Genomic DNA, 17,616 nt, shown 5'->3' with positions numbered 1-17,616 from the left:
ACCATTATCACAGTTAGGCCTCATTGAGACATCAGCTCTATGTTTTTCCAGACTAAAGCACTGTCCCATTTTAGTCTACTGGGCTATTCACATGTGGTTTTATTTTTTCGACCGAGTCTCCACAAAAAAAACTACAGAGATATTTCTGTTTTTTTTTTATCAGAGTCACAGATCAAAATTACCCATACAAGTTTATGGGTCTGTGAAACTCACAGGCAGCAGACTGATGGCAGCAGTGTTCAGTTCACATGTTGTCTGTGATTAACATTGTAAGGTCACGGTCACACGTTCAGTATTTGGTCAGTATTTCACATCAGTATTTGAAATCCAAAATTAGGAAAGAAACAATCAGAGGAGAAATATAAGAGAAACATGTCACCACTTCTGTATTTTTCACTAACTCCTGATATGATATTAAGGCCGGGATCACACATGCGAGGAATATGGCCGAGTCTCGCATGTTAATACCCAGCACTGCTGCCAGCTTTCACATTGGAGCGTGCGGCCACATAGCAACACATGGAGCCGCACGCTCCGCTCTTGAGTGCCGGCGGCAGTGCCATGTATTAACATGCAAGACTCGGCCGTATACCTCGCATGTGTGATCCCGGCCTAACTTACAAATACTGATGTAAAATACCAAACACTGAACGTATGGACGTGACCTAATAAATAGAAGCATTGCCGTTTATATATTTTTTTCATACATGAAAAATCAGTGGCGAAACACTAATGGTAAAAACTGACACACTGATCAAACACTGATAGTAAAGACTGACACACTGACCAAACACTGATGGTAAAAACTGACACTGACTGAACACTGTTGGTAAAAACTGACACACTGACCGAATACTGATGGTAAGGTTGGGATCACACTACCGTGTGTGATGCGAGAAACTCGCATGAGTCTCTCACATCAACGCCCACCACGGAAGCCGGCACTCAGGACGGGAGCTGCGGCTTCAAGTATTTCTATGCAGCTGCAGCTCCGGTCCCGAGTGCCGGCGGTAGCGCCGGGTGTTGATACGAGAGACTCGTGCGAGTTTCTCGCATCACGGTAGTGTGATCCCAGCCTAAAACTGACACACTGACCAACGCTGATGGTAAAAACTAACACTGACCGAACACTGATGGTAAAAACTGATATGCTTACCAAACACTGATGGTAAAAACTTATACACTTACCCAACACTGATGGTAAAAAACTGACACACTGACCAAACACTGATGGTAAAAAATTAAACACTGACCAACACTAACGGTAAAGACTGACAACTGATCAAAAACAGTCTGTGTTTTTACTTACAAGAAAAGTCTGCATGAGGCCTTAGTACATCCAGATATGGATTTGTGGCACCCCTGAGGATTCAGTTGCCTCAGAGGTACTGCACCTCCTCCTGAGGTGTGGTGCCCCACCATCCAGGTAAGTTGGAGTCTCCTGACCACGCTCCAACACTTGCATCCCACACAACACAGTAGTTCAGCAAAGCCACATTGCGACTCCCTGCTTGGAGTGTAGCAGAGCACCTTTGGAGGCTCCCTGCTTGGAACACGAAACGTGCTGGGAGGCGGGTGGAGTTAGAATACATAAAAGAGCGGGAAGGTTTAGGATTTGTAGAGAGTTCAGTCAGTCAGTGAGAGAGTCAGAGAGAGGATCCCTGGGAGAGGGATGGAGGAAGGAGGTGCTGCAGCAGATCTCAGTGACCTGGGTCTGCTGGCACGGGAAAGGAAAGAAAGAGAAAGACATTGAACTGATCTTCTATAAGAAGGAAAGACTAGTACAGAACGTAGGAGTAAAAGGGAACAGAGGACGTGGGTTAGGAGAAAACCCTGCCTAGAAGTTCTAAGCGCAAGGCCGGGGCCCGGTCCCCGAGGTTATATGGACACTAATGGACCTGCAGCAGACACCGGAGGAGTAGCAGGCTGTAAATGCGCTACTTCCATCTCAGACTTGGGGGCACAACAGCAACATTGATAGTGAGCCGGGACTCAGGAGCAAGGCGTCCCCGAAGCAGGCTACAGCTGTCTGCCGTACATTGAAAGTTCATGGGAACATCTGTCAGGAGGGACTCCAGTGTAACTTAGTACTGGGAGTACTTCACACCAAAGGTGCTATAAGAGGAGACGTTCAGAAAGGCACATGTTGGCGGAGTGTTGGAAAGGAGCATCCTATCTTGACTGGAGGTCGACTGAGTCCCTGACTCGGAGGACACAGCACGGAGGCCGGCACCTGTGTGTACTACAGACTGAGTAAAGCTTTGGAACAACAAGCCCTGGTGTCCTCCATTTATTCCTGCGCCAACACACCCCGTACCGCTACATCTGGGTACCAGCTTCTACACTGCCTGCGCCTCTCCTCTACCCCTACATCTACACTGCCCTGGGACTACAGCTCCACCTGTGGGGAGCTTCACCATCTCGGCTGCAACACACCACCAGTCCCAGAGGATCTGCATGCAGCGTCGGCTTAACATCTCACTTGCCGAGCACCACAGGTGGCGTCACAAACTATTCATTCCATTAACTACATTTCCACCATTTCAATCTCCCTATTACTTGGGCGCCCAGGGCCACGGACCGGGTCACTGCCGCTGTGACACATCCCACTGACACCGGCCCGGTACCGAGTACCCCACAGCCCTGGGAGGGGGACCCAAACTTGGCGTCACGAACAGGATGACGAGACCCGATGCAATCGGGTTCTGTGTGCCTAAGACTTAAAGTTTTTGAAAATGTGCAGAAGACCCAATTTAATAGACTGTAAAATGAACTCTAAAAATTTCCGCTGGTGTGGTGAAGAAGGGTGTGATAACATGTGAGATCCTAAGAAAAGACTGCGAACTGTCCTGGGCCTCCCCTGCCTGAATTACTATGCAACGGCGACATGGCCCACCCCCCGAGGGGTTCGTATACTGGCTTGGTATGGAGGAGTTGGAAGAAGACGCCGCCCCCAGAAGGAGGAGCAGAAGCCAGTGGCGGGAAAAGAGCCCAGACAGGAAGAAGAACGCCATGATGGAAGGAGAAAAGAAGTCAGAAGAACGGGGGGAGAAGTCACTCGCCCCCAGGCCGCCCCTGCGGAGTATACGACCGCTGAGGCACCCTCTCCAGCGCCCGCCACTACCTCAAGGCAGATACTGCCATTGGATGAGCCGTGTCCGGAGGAGGTATATGAGGGTTCCGGAGCAGAATGGAGGGCCGGGACTGTGTCCCGATCTGGACCGGGCGCGGTTGCGCAGGACTCCACCAACGGCTCTGGCAGAAACCGGCCTTGCCCCTGCCCGAATCCAGCTGCGATCTACCCCATCGGCAACTCCGGGAGTTGCGGCTGCCGCTGTCCACTACCAGGTACCGGGACCGGAACCTCAGCAGGGGCGCAAGGTATGATTACCGCTCCGGACTTGACCCTGGTGTTAGGAGCGGGACCAACGAATAGGAATGGCCCAATTGACCTCCGCCTGCGACCCCAGACTGCGGTGCCGCTAGCTGAGGTCCCAATGGACACAGAAGAATCGGACTCCGAGGTACCAGCGTCAACGCCGGCTGAGTCGCCAACAGCAGCCGAAGTACCATCGGTGGTAGCGGATATGCCGTCCCCGCAGGCAGTTGACATTTCTATGGCCCTCTCAATTACCCCGACCAGACCCTATCTCACCCTTTGGGAGGCAGAGTACCTGCAAATGGCAAGCAGCCAGCAACAAGAGGAAGACACCCAAAGCTTCTCCCCTGGAAGCAGTTCCAGTAACCAGTCTCCAGAAATCCCAGGAGGAGACCACCACTAGCAATCTCAAGCAAAAATAACTCTCGTTACCCAGGAGGGTATTTGCACCGTTGTGCCTTTTGTTTTCTATTGTGATCATCATGGTTTAGTTTTTTCCAGTTGTTGCCCAGTTTTATTGGCAGCCTTCACACTTGAACTGTGGAGATCATGAACACTGAATGATCCAGAACTGCAATTTGTACATAGTTTGCACCTCTTTAGGTGCTCTCTCTTGGTTTTACATAGGACTGTCTTCCTGAAGGAAGAATTACCTCATCATAGGGACATTTCCAGACAGGTTGGCCAGACCGGTGTCTACTCTTTGCACTTGTTGATAATGGTTAACATATTTTTGAAAAAAAAAAAAAAAGAAGCTAGAAAGTGATAATGTTTAATGACAGATTTTATAGGGTATAATTGAGAAAGGAGTAGAGTGAACGTTTTACAAACGTAGAAATATAGTAAATGGTATACTAAAGAAATTTTGAAGTACAAACCCCTTGAATGTGAATAAAGAATTGAAGTTACAGGTGATGAACCAGACACCTGCGGTTGTCATGTAGGAAAGTAAGAGAATGTGCACAGTGACAGAAAGAAAATGTGTTACTAGAAAATGTGAATTGATATTGAGTTGCTTCAATAGCACTTTAAATTAGGTAGCATAACTTTAAATTTAGATAGTTAGTTCACTTGTTTGTAACGTTCAAGAAACCGTGCCTCTCACATTGGGAAGTTTAGTATAAGACATGTTTATTCAGCACTACAAAAATTTTGTATGTTCCTGTATTATCAACTTTGTTTAACTTGCAGCCCGCGGACGTGCTGTGTTTAACAGGGGGGAGTGTGGTGCCCCTGAGGATTCAGTTGCCACAGAGGTACTGCACCTCCTCCTGAGGTGTGGTGCCCCACCATCCAGGTAAGTTGGAGGCTCCTGACCACGCTCCAACACTTGCATCCCACACAACACAGTAGTTCAGCAAAGCCACATTGCGGCTCCCTGCTTGGAGTGTAGCAGAGCACCTTTGGAGGCTCCCTGCTTGGAACACGAAATGTGCTGGGAGGCGGGTGGAGTTAGAATACATAAAAGAGCGGGAAGGTTTAGGATTTGGAGAGAGTTCAGTCAGTCAGTGAGAGAGTCGGAGCGAGGATCCCTGGGAGAGGGATGGAGGAAGGAGGTGCTGCAGCAGATCTCAGTGACCTGGGTCTGCTGGCACAGGAAAGGAAAGAAAGAGAAAGACATTGAACAGAAACCTGATCTTCTATAAGAAGGAAAGACTAGTACGGAACGTAGGAGTAAAAGGGAACAGAGGACGTGGGTTAGGAGAGAATCCTGCCTAGAAGTTCTAAGTGCAAGGCCGGGGCCCGGTCCCCGAGGTTGTATGGACACTAATGGTCCTGCAGCAGACACCGGAGGAGTAGCAGGCTGTAAAAGCGCTACTTCCATCTCAGACTTAGGGGCACAACAGCAACATTGATAGTGAGCAGGGACTCAGAAGCAAGGAGTCCCCGAAGCAGGCTACAGCTGTCTGCCGTACAAGTAAAGTTCATGGGAACATCTGTCAGGAGGGACTCCAGTGTAACTCAGTACTGGGAGTACTTCACACCAATTCCATTAACTACATTTCCACTATTTCTGGATGGCAGTGAGAACAGATGGAGGCTGGTAATTATATTACTAGGGACAGGGAACTTACATTAGTGCTACCACTGCAGTAGAAAAAAAAAGCTAGAGTGGTGCTTTAAAAGGTGTTTTCCACCACTTTGATGTTCTTGTCCTATTCCTTGGATGAGTCAACAATCTCAGATCGGTGAGGGCCTAACACCTGGCACCTCCACCAATCTGGTGTTACCAGCTCCGGCAGAGGTCGGATGTAAACGGTGTACTGCTGGGTCCTGCAGATCAGCTCCTACTCCATTTGGTACCCAGCAGTGACCACTAAGCAATTGAGGGGACTGTGTAATTCAGCTCCTCAAGTATATGCATTAGGCTGAGCATAGCTGATTGGTGGTGGTGTCGGGATAGACTCCAATCTCATACTGACCTATCCAAAGGATAAATCACCAGTACCAAAGTGGTGGAAAACCACATTATGGCATCCTTCACATGCACAATTTTTTCCTGAAATTTTGAATAGCAAAAAATACAAGCCTTTTCATAAAGTTATTTTACAAGTATTTTAGGTGGCCTTTTTGTTATACTTCTGTAAAATGCATTTTTTTTCTGGCAATTTTCATATTTTATAGCAAATACCTTTGTAAAATGCTATATTTTTGGGGCGGTGGCAATGACTCAAACTATAACTCTTTGTATTTCAGTGTAGACTACAGTCTGTACAAGGAAGAAAAAAGTGTTCAGCTCACTCTTTATAATCCAGAGTTGCTTTCCAGCATGGACCACGATTCTGTTAGACAGTAAGTAGAAATGAAAAGGAAAACGGTCCAGCTCAGAAAGATAAAATCCAAGACGTTTATTTGGGTTTCCATAAAACATGAAGAGTAGTATACAAAGTACAAAACCCGACTGGTGAACCGGAGGGAAGGTTGCGACAAAGAGACTGAACGCGTTTCGAACAAAAAGTTCTTAGACAGTAAGTTTTTCTGAGTCTAAGAACTTTTTGTACTACAGTCTGGACCTTGACTATCTAACCTGCAAAACTGCTAATAGGTTTGAGTGGCCAACATAGGGACCAGCATTATATTATGAACGTGTTACTTGTTCATTTCTCTATCAGATTCTAAAGTTACTAAAATGTGGAGCCTCACCATAATGTATTTCCTTTTTTTTCCATTCATGCTATTAGTTCCAGGCATGAAAGGCTGATTTGGACCACAGATTCCATTGGATAGCTCTAGATGGTGCCTCCTATAATGTACTGCCAAGAACTCTAGTATAGCCATGCCGTTAATATAAGTGCCAGTGAACGACGTGCTAGCTAGGGTTAATGAAAACACTGACATTTCCCTTTACACAACAGCGTTCCAGCTGGTGTGAACTGTACATGGATCGAGGTCTGACAGCCAAAAAGCAAAGTCTAAATAAAGAAAAAAGTGCATATTTAGGGCCATTGCCTGTTTGGGTTTCTTAACTTGTCTGCTGTTCCAATTCTTGATTAGTGTGTGATTGTAACTCAGAAGAAATCAAAATCAGTCAGAAGAAGGTAAGTCATGTCAAGTCGACCGTGAAACGCTGACTTTTAACCTCAGAGCTGTCCTCATTAAGGAGCGCTCAAACTAGGCCCAGTGGATTAAGTAGAGTGGGGTGGGACTGAGAACAAAATCAGCCAGCTGCTGGAATTCTCTTGTGCCTTTCAAACACAGTTTATATAGGGACAAGGCAGCTTGGATTTTTCTGCATTCCTCCATTAACCCAGTCACTGCACTCCCCCTTCCACTGGAAATAAAATGGGTTTGCAAAGTTCAATGCAAAACGCAGGTAAAGTACGCATCTATAGAAGGTAGAATTACGGACTCTTCGTAGGATTTACGGCATAATAGCTAGTTTAGTAAAATCCAGAATTAGTATGGCACCAGAAAATATTTGAAAACCTATAGAGGTAAAAAGGACATACTGACATATACTGCCTGACTAAAAGCCAAGGAGTCAGTACGTCACAAATAGAAACAATAAAATTTGAACTTGGTGAGTTCAAAGATGAGAAACAAAATTCAGATATGGCCCACAATCAGGCCATTCTTCCATTGAAACCTCAATTATCTGGAGACCTATTGGTTCTCCTGAGTAGATGCAATTAGGCTGTTGCCTCTATATACCATGACAGATTAAGAGTCTTTATAGAGTGAACCGAACAAAAGGTATAGGTCATGTGGTTCATGATACCATACTATGCAGGAGTGGGTCATGGTATGAAGGAATGAAATAAGTACAAATCTGTGAGCTGTTCATGCATATTTTCAAACATCTTTGATTTTCCTTTTAGCGCCCCCTTCCTCAGCCTGCTGAGCCACTATAGTAACAATCCATGCAGCCCAATACATCATTGGTCATGACCTCACTGTGACATGCTGGCTGAAAATAGTCTTGAACACAGGAAAAAGTAACACAGAGGATTTGTACTAAAGGGAATCTGTCAGCAGGATTTCACTCCCGCTCCCCAAACTATGTATATGCACATGTAGCTAGGACAAGTTTAGCCATACTTTTACATGGCCAGTTTGGTCCCTCATTATGGAGAAATCACTGTTTGAATTGCTGTCATTAATAGGCTGAAGAGCTAGGTCTGAAACCTCTGTCACTCCAGCTCTACTCCCCGGCCCAGCTGTGTGACTTAAGGCAAAGGAGCTGTCAGTCAAACAGTAGGAAATGGGCATTAAAGCTGGAGTGACAGAGGCTTCAGATATACCTATAGTTCTTCAGCTTCATTTTCATATCCCTTTGAGCACTGATTTCTCAGTAATGGGGGATCGGATTTGCCATGTAAAGGTATTGCTGTACTTGTCTTTAAAAAGCTACATGCACATATAAATAGTTTGGGATGTGAAATCCTGCTGACAGATTCCATTTGAAGGTGCTTTCCTGGAAGAGAAGAAAAGTCTACACATTGAGAGAAGTTTTGGGGTGTCTAGTCAGCAAGGCACCACAAGTAGGTACATCTCATACATGTGGTTAAGTGACTGCCCACTCGCACATGAAATAAAGGGGAATCGTAAAACACACTGTCATGATTCAGCATTCTGCAGTCACAGTGACTGCAGACGTCTATTCTCAGCCCAGAAAACACCTTTAATTTAAAGAATACATATTCTAAATAGATGACTGGAGGTGCCTTTGGTTGACAATAATTGTAGCTGGACAGTTTCTAATTCTTGATAATGTAGTGTTGATTGATTAATTAAATGTAAGCCTGCGGTAGCCAAAGAGTTAAAGACTGATTGCAGAACTGTTTAAAAAAAATCAGCTAAGCTTTAGTGACAGAGCTGCAACACAGCTCTCATATTCGAGAGGGAGTGGGAAGGGGAAAGTACAGTTCAATCCAAGAAGAGTAACTCTGACTTTGGAGGTAGGGCTTGTCTCTATGCCAAAAATAAAAACTGAGAGAAAGAAAGGGGATTCGGATGGAGGGGGCTGGTGCAGTGTTGGAGTAGCTACAGACTTTCCATTTTTTTGTCAGCTTCTCTTTATTCCCCATTGATATTGTATTTCATCACATACATTTCTTAACTCACAGCTACCATGCATTGCCAAACCACTAACCTAGAAACACACATAAATTGCAGACCCCTACCATTACTGTTGTATCAAAATACAGCACAGTCCAAATAATTAGCAAAGGAAGTATACATTACAAGATAGGAAGGCACTGTCAAAATGTAGGAATCACACAAAAGTTTACATTACAGAAGTACATTAGCAAATCACAGCCGTAAATGCATTAATGGGTAGTAGTTCCAATACCAAGGGCTTGTATCAATGTCATCCTAGGTTGTATGGGCAGTTTCTAAAAAGCACAACTCATGACTCATGATGCCAGTGCAGTTTCAGCATGGAGTCTTGACTATATGTGATTACAGAAAGCAGCACATTTATCCAAACATTCTATGCAATCCATCCAGTGTAGAACAATGCAACCATTCCCCGGTATCCATAGTTTAGACAAGTGGTCATGTGAACGTATATATACTATTTGCATACCTGCAGTGCCCACTAGACACATTCAATTTCTTTCAACAGAAGTGAATTGAGACTAGCTGGAAAAGTCTAGTTGGTATGTGACCACAAGTATGGAAATTGTATAGGTGTGGTCATATGAGTGCCCGCTTACATCGGTAAATCTGTCACAATTCGTCAGTCTGCAGTCACATAGAGTGATGTATAATTTTGTCCCAAGCCCTATAATTCCAAGATAATGTGATACTATCATTTTATATGATTTCCACAATCATTAGCAGGTGTGCACAACTTGTGCCCCAGAGGCCACATTTGACTGCTGATGCTTTTCTGTGCTGTGTCTGATCACCTGGCCACAGACATGCTTGTCTCTGCTTACTTTTTCATGTCAGAAAGAAGTGGCTCATAGGCACAGACATTATTGGCTAAGTTCTAGTGATCTATTGTGTGGGTGAGCTATATTGACAGAATGGGGGTCTTCTGACCCCAGTATGGTACTTCAGGAGTTTACTGTTTCAGCAACACACATGAAGTTACATGCATGGTCTCTAAATTTCAGGGCACAAAAGATGTTCATTCTCCCAATAGGCTGAAGTCCTGGAAACCGAACCATCGCTGATCATTTATGAATTATGCTTTCCATATGCCACAAATGTTTCAGATAATAACCCTTTCAGTTAATTTTCACAATAATAATAATAATAATATTATATATTTTGACATATTTGCATCCATGATGCCTAGATTTCTATGCTTTATTAAGGTCAAAGTCACTGAAATGTGACTGTTTCACTTTACGAGTTAGGCAAAATACTAAGCTCCATGAAATAATGTCACATTACCCTTGTACCAGGGATGACAATACAACCCAGTGTTTAGCATTACTATTAGAAGATGCAAAATTATCTCTTTTATGCAGAAAAAAAGGTTTATAAGTACCTTACATGCCCCTTTATGTCAAGAAGAAACCTAAGATAAGCAGAATATCTATGTAAGAGCATCCATTCATTCACTGTGATGAAGGTCTTGCTGACAGAGTAGGGTTAAGGTAAAAGCTACTGTACAAAAGAACAAAGAATGGGCTACATTTAACTGGTACAAAAAAGCCACGAGAAAATGATGTTTCACCAGTTCTGTATACTACAATATGTATACACAGCTTAACAATCACTCCCGTTACATTAATGCACAAGGGCAAAAGAACATCTTTGAGCCACATTTTGACATTCTTATCAGCAGTACAGGACATTATTCAATCATTTCCTATAGCGTATAAAGAGTAGTTATTTTATAGGCCAAAGAGAGGTGGCTCGCATAACCTGCAATTACTAAGCTTATTAATACCAGCCTAAACAACTTTCACTAAGTAAATAGTTGTTGGCTGTGCACATTGCAAGCAATGCTGAAACTGATCCATATTTAGCTCCACCAAGAGGCCATGCTTTAATGAATCATTCAAACAGAAACAGCATAGAGTAGCACATCTCACAAAATAAATATCAGGGTTTCCTGTGGTGTCATTCACGTCACACAATAGTAAAGACAGCCATGTATAAAACATAAAAGTGGGGTGACTGATTCAAAAGAGATATACATAAGAATTCACATAGCCAGCTCATTTCTGTCCCAATGATGCCTCGGTCTCCTGCATAATAAGCACTTACCTTGATTAAAACATTTAGTTATCCATCTGCACTACTGGATTAAAAAAACCCTCTTATATAAAGCATGACTTAATATAACATTCCTTCAACAGAATGGAAGGACAGTAGAGTCTGGTGAAAGTTCCTAAGAGAAGAGTAGGTGGCGCTCTGATTTCTATCCTTCACATTTAAATTAGCAGCTGATTTCTTGATACAAAACAACCTATACGGAGATAAAATAACATTGGCACTCATAATATTGTATGCACCAGAATAGGATGAGGTAACAAAGACCTGTCCTTTTATACTGAAATGTGAAGAACAGTTTCTCAGCATAGTAAGAAGAAGTAATCTATGAAAGTAAAAACTGTTTAAATAGGTTCCTGTACATATAGACTTATGAGTGTATGAAGTTAAGGCCCTTTAGTCAAAGTCTAACGTTTCTTGTGCTGCCCCACTTTTATGCACTACACCGGACGATCCGATTAATACCCAGCTTTAAAACACATTCCTTTAGACAAGCCTATCACCTCACTTCGCTAATCTAACTCTTCTTTTTTCCCTTTTTCTGCATTTTCCTCAGAATCTGGTCCCTCCTATTCATCCGTCTTCATGCACCCAATAGCACTTAGTAACTGTACTCAGACAGATCCTGGATGATGACCGGATCATATAGCAGTATTTGGAATGCCCTATTTATTATAATGATGGCTGGACTATACATCACAAGTCCTTTTTACCTATTGTGTCTTCCCCTATCTTCTTGGGCTGCTTTCACATTGTGTTCAGGCATCCATTCAGTGGACCCGTCAGAGCTTATGATCGAATTCCCCGCAAAACGGAATTCGGATGTATGCGCCAACTGTGCCATAGGCTATAATGGTGTCGGCAGAGCGAACGTGCGCTCTGACATGCATCGTTTTCATGTCTGTACACCTACTGGAGGTGAACACCAAGACGTAGTAGTCTGCATCTGGGTGTCTGCCCCAAGTAGGCATAAATAAGATAAATAGACATGCTGCGGTCCGTTTATGCAGGGAAGCCGAAGTCCCATACACTATGCTGTAACATCTGGCCGCTGTGGATGTATGCAGCGTCCAACCCACAGCGTTTACTGACCGTGGGAACATACCCTAATACTCATCTAACGTGTCATGGCACCAGTCTGCAGACTGGTTTGTATTTTTTACTTTGTATTTAAGAACTCTGTTCCCATTGAGAAAGCTTTTCAAAGTAATAGACAGCCCATTTAAAGGGGTTCTGTGTGAACAGAAAACCATTAGATAACTAAAAGAAATGGTATTATGAATACTGTACATTCTGACATACTTTTAATTAGGAAATCACAATCATTTTTCCTAGGGAGTTAATCACTATGGAATTAAAATGACCACCGCCATGTTCCACTGACAGAAATAAGGCCTCCCCCGAATGTAAGGCAGGGTTGTGGGCCGCTGTGAAATGTAAGGCCCTTACCTTTGGGCCGCCGCTGTCCCCCATTGGGTCCCCAGGCTCCAGAGGTGTCCTCAGGTGCAGCTGGGCGGGTCCAGCGCTCATGGGGTTAACTCGCCGTGTTAACCCCGCAATCCGCCCAGCTCAACAGCTCATTGGCCGCCTCTGTTCCCCACGTCACCGCCGGCCCCCGGCTCGAGCACTGATTGGTCCAGCAGCTCGGGCTGTAATTGGCCGCCCCAGCCCCACGTCACCGCTGTTTCCCTGCTGATTGGCACAGCGTTCCCTGCAGCACAGGCCTTCCGCACCCACAGCCGCACCGCAGAGGAAAACGTCCAGCATTTAAAAACCAAGTAGGGAAACATGTACTGTATAGGGTATGGGGCTGTGTGCAGTGGGATACGGCACTGTTATGGGGTGTGGGGCTGTGTGCAGTGGGATACGGCACTGTTATGGGGTGTGGGGCTGTGTGCAGTGGGATACGGCACTGTTATGGGGTGTGGGGCTGTGTGCAGTGGGATACGGCACTGTTATGGGGTGTGGGGCTGTGTGCAGTGGGATACGGCACTGTTATGGGGTATAACAGCATGTTAATAAATGTTAATTTATTGGTTAAAAAGAAATTGTCATTTTTTTTCGGCTAATGGTAAGACCTCCCCCGAAAGTAAGACAGGGTGGGACTTTTTGGGGTAAAATTAATGTAAGACAGGGTCTTACTTTCGGGGAAACACGGTAATATCCACTGGGAGCACATCTTCCTACTTATGAAGGGAGAAAGCGAAACCATCGCTGCACATGCTCACTGGCATGTGTTCTAGTCACAAGACAGTGGCCATTATTTAATCTATGGTGATTACCGCTTTAGACAAAATGATTTTGATTTGCTAATTACAAATATTTATGAATTTACTTGTAATGACATTTCCTTTTACCTTTTCTTTCTACTCTCGGAGAACCCCTATAATAACAGTTTTCACATGTTTTAATGTAAAATTCTCTGGCTTCTGAGAGGTCTCTAAAATGTTGATATATTGTTACAAAAAAGTATTGCCTTGAATATCAGGTAGTTTATCAGGATCAAAATGTGTGTTCCCAATGTGAGGATGGTACCATGGTTTAGCGGAGTAGCAATACTAAGTATAAATAAACATATATGCTATGTATTTGTGAAGTATTTTATGTCTTTAGAAGTTATTATTTTCCCTAAGCGCACTCTATTATTATCAGATAATTTCTGATAAAAATCTTTTTTTTTTTACTTCTATATACAGGAAATAACTGTACTTATTTGTTTACAAACATTATGAACTTGTTCCGTCAATACAGGGAATCAATAACATGACTTTGTATCCAGGGACAGGCATATGTATGGAAGATAATAAAGTTCTACTTTTTCCCTACGAACACAACTGAGAAAAGGCAAGGCTAACAATGTAACTGTCATTGCTGCGCAGTCTGCCTGTGTTATAAATTTCCTGCCCATTTAGAAATCTGAAGTTCGGTACATTCCCTTAGGTTGAGCCTGTCCCACAGATGAATGGGGTAATTGACTGAACCAGGGAATAAGTGGGAGGATTTTTGAAACCACAGGACATTCACAACAAGCACTCTGCACTGGTATACAAACCATACTCATTTTTTTACCGTGTCCTCAATGTTGATGCCACTAATCTATAAAAAGAGTGTTCATTTATATTGCGCTCGAGTCCTGAACTGTTTTTTTTTCCGTGTATGAACATCTGCTTTGCAGTGTTTTTTTTCTGTGTGACTATGGATTGTGTGGGAGTATTTCTGGATAAAATGCAGCACATATTTGGAATATTACATATGCAAGCAGGCTTTACAGCTCATGAGCTACAAGTTGTTAAATAAGTAAAGCTAGCAGAGTAAGGCCTACTGCATGCAATGCCAGAGCTAAAAGGAGCCATAATACAACATCCATACAGATGTATGGAGCCCTACTGTCCTATGTCATATATAGGCATGTAGAGGCCTTTTCTGCTGGATTACCTATGTGAATTATTTTGCTTAGCTGGGCAGAATACCTCTAAATAAAGAATTGTAAAGAAGCAGCACATGGAGTGTCTGTACCCCTGTATGGAACCACAGGTATACCACGTGCAACCATAGAGCCCTGTATAGGCAGTTCTGCATAAGGCCTCAAAATAAAAGCTACCTGAGTAAGTATAAATGCAAAGCAGATACCTCACTACTTAAAGAGGCTGTCCACTACATTAGCATCGATGACCTATTGTTGGGGTAGGTTATCAATGTCTGATCTGTCAGGGTACGACACCTGGCACCTCTGCCGGTCAGCTGTTCTCGATGGCAGTGGCCGCCAGACGGAAATGCTCACTTGTGGAGTTGGCCTCTGATAGTGGCCGTGGCAGAGTACTACACATACGCCTCCTATTCAAATCATTGCTAAAGTAGTGGACAACCTCTTCAATGCACTGATACAAAGAATTTGCCCCTTTTTTTTTTAAGCTATTCATTTCTTATTTTTTCTACTACAAGTTCAACTTATTTTGCTTATATTTGATCATCTTGACAAACATCCCGTAAGACATCATTAGTCCTCTAGGCATTGCTGTTTCCTGCTACATTGGCTGTAAAACTTACATCGGTTGCGTCTACACCACAAAGGTGTAGAGCCCTGAACACTGTGCTGCAGTTCCGTCATTTCCATCATGCACATTGCATTTTTACGCGGTGCCAATGCAATTACTAGTCTAGAAATCTATCATTGAAGACAAGTTTGTTATACTACAGTATCCTGATTACAAAGGGGCACAGGAGATCCATTCTTTCCCCTATTCTACACAATGTGAAGTTCTATGACAAGCAGCTACAATTTATGTATGAACAGAGTCTTATTAAAGACTAGGTACAGCGTCATCCATCTGCCCTCACAACAGTACATGCCTTGTCAGTCAGTGCCGCCCAAGGCAGATCACTTTGGGACTGTTTGAGTTAATCTTGCACATTTTGGCGCCTTTTCCTCCCCTGCTACTGTACTTAAAAAGTGCAGATCTTGTCTGTCCTGTCTCAAGTTCAATGGCAGCCTCCTTTACAAGCAGCAGGAGAGGGGGAGGGGGTAGACAGGCATGTTCAGTGCACTAATAATAATTCACATCACGCCACTTCAGCTCCTTGTGTCAAAGTAAAGAGCTGGCCCTGGTGGCCCACCCTCTCCAACCTGAGAGTTTCAACTACTCCCAACTCCAGGCTAGGTCAAGCACACATGCTGCCCACCGGCACGGCCAGAAATGACCCTGTGCCCACAGATCAGTTATAAGGGTGATGTCTTCTTTCTCCATATTTTAATTAGTAATCTATCTTCTGTTAGTTGCTAATATCGCCATACAGCTTAGGGGTGACTTTTTGCATTTGCACCCACCCTGGGGCCATATCATTCCACCTCACTTTGAAATTCCCAGTCTTTTAAGTACACTGCGGCAACAGCAAAGAATACAATATTGTCTGTATAATGAATTCCACAGTTTGATTTTCTAGCTAGTAATAAACCAGCCAACAAAAGCATTGCGGATCTGTCAGACGAGCGTTCGATTGCATTACAGACCATGGTGGACAAAGATCACAAAAGGCAGTAAGGAAAAATAAAGCAATAAACCACCCCCATTAAAGATTATGACCTGACCTGGCCATTTGCACATAAAGGTGACAAGCAAAATCATATATTCTATTTTTCAATATTATCACGTCTATACAAAATGTAGGCAGATAGTGGAGCACATATATACATATCGCTAGATTAATACTTAGCATCAGAGTGCCTAACAGGTGTGGAGCTGTGTGATCAGGTCACAGACTGGCGAGCACACACACACTGCACACATGGAGCACTGACACCGGCCTTATGGGATGTCCAGAACACTAGAGCCAAGTAGTAATCTCCATACATAGGCTGATCATTAATGCTATGGCTTTATGGCAGGTATCACCCAGAAATAAGCCACACCTTCACTCCACAGCAAGGGAACTCCAAAGCCTAGACATGACATCCAACACATCTGAGGACACTGGGGGGTCACACCAGGCTACAGCCGCCCCACTAATCTACTACAATGCACACACGTAGGAAACAATACTAATAACAGCCATAACATTATTACATTAGGAATGATATGAAGAGGGTGCACGAGCAGGTTGCTGTAGAGTGCAGCCAGGTCCGCGTCCTCTGCCAGGATGGGGCCGGGTGCCAAGCTCAGCGCACTGGGACGCCAGCTCCAGCCACTGATTGCTGGCAGAGACGTGTGACCCACATCCACAGGCTGCCAAGAAGCACAAGCGGCACCTCCTCATCATCCCACACACAGAGCATGGCAGCACCCACTATGCACAGCGCTCCTGCAGCACCCACATCCCGACTATGCACAGCGCTCGTCACGTGGATGGAAACGTCCAAGGCACATACCATTGCACTGTACTGCATTAACTTATAGGGCTCCAGCACAGGCGCGGTGGCTTCACATGTCTTAGGTGGCAGTGACTGTCTGTGGCCGGGGCAGGGGGTTTATTACAAGATCTGACGCCCAGGCTTATGGGGGCTGCTGTGTGTTCTGTTTTTCATAGGATGCTTTTTATATAGAAATACGTGTAAGAAATGAAGCGCAGAGCCGGAAAAATCAGAACGTCTTGGCAGAGGGCAGGCTGGTGAAGTTAGGCAGGGCAGCCTGTGCTGTGTGCCTAGGGCTGTACTTGCAGTGCTGCACTCCTGGAGGGTGGCTTGAACGCGGTCCAGGAGAGGCTGATCCCGTTTTTTTGGAGCTGGGCTGGTCTGTGAGTGCTGTTGGCAGGGTTTTCCTCTTTCCCCTGTGTGTCTCCCTGGCCCCCCTGTCAGTCTGGCTCTGCTCTGCACATCAGGCAGCTCATAGCATACTCCGCTCTGCACTTGGACGAGTTCCACCTCTTGCTGATTGGACAGGAAGGCGGCGGCTCCCTACTCACCCTTCCCACCTTCTCCTCTCCTCCCTACTCTGCCGGCTCCCCCTTCTGCACTCCAGCTGTCACTGCCCTCCCACCTCCTCCTACAACTCCCCCTTCATCCTCCCTAATTCACTTTCCTTCTGCAGTCACTCCCCTCCTGGAAATATTGCATTCCTGCTCTCAAA

At 44.6% G+C, this 17,616-nt stretch overlaps 1 protein-coding gene across 1 annotated transcript in view; it reads right to left on the bottom strand.

Moving 5' to 3' along the window:
* NFIB (nuclear factor I B) overlaps positions 1-17,329 on the bottom strand; it is a 314,972-nt gene extending 297,643 nt beyond the window's left edge. The window contains exon 1 of the mRNA XM_073572167.1: positions 16,920-17,329. Within this exon, the coding sequence (XP_073428268.1) occupies positions 16,920-16,937 (18 nt within the window). The 5' untranslated portion in view covers positions 16,938-17,329. The remainder of the gene's footprint in view (positions 1-16,919) is intronic.
* Between the last annotated feature and the right edge of the window lie 287 nt (positions 17,330-17,616).

The sequence above is a fragment of the Dendrobates tinctorius genome, unplaced genomic scaffold (genome assembly GCF_039654945.1).
Source record: "Dendrobates tinctorius isolate UK_male_01 unplaced genomic scaffold, ASM3965494v1 ptg000031l, whole genome shotgun sequence".
Classification (NCBI taxonomy): Eukaryota; Metazoa; Chordata; class Amphibia; order Anura; family Dendrobatidae; genus Dendrobates; species Dendrobates tinctorius.
This window is presented reverse-complemented; position numbering and strand designations above follow the sequence as displayed.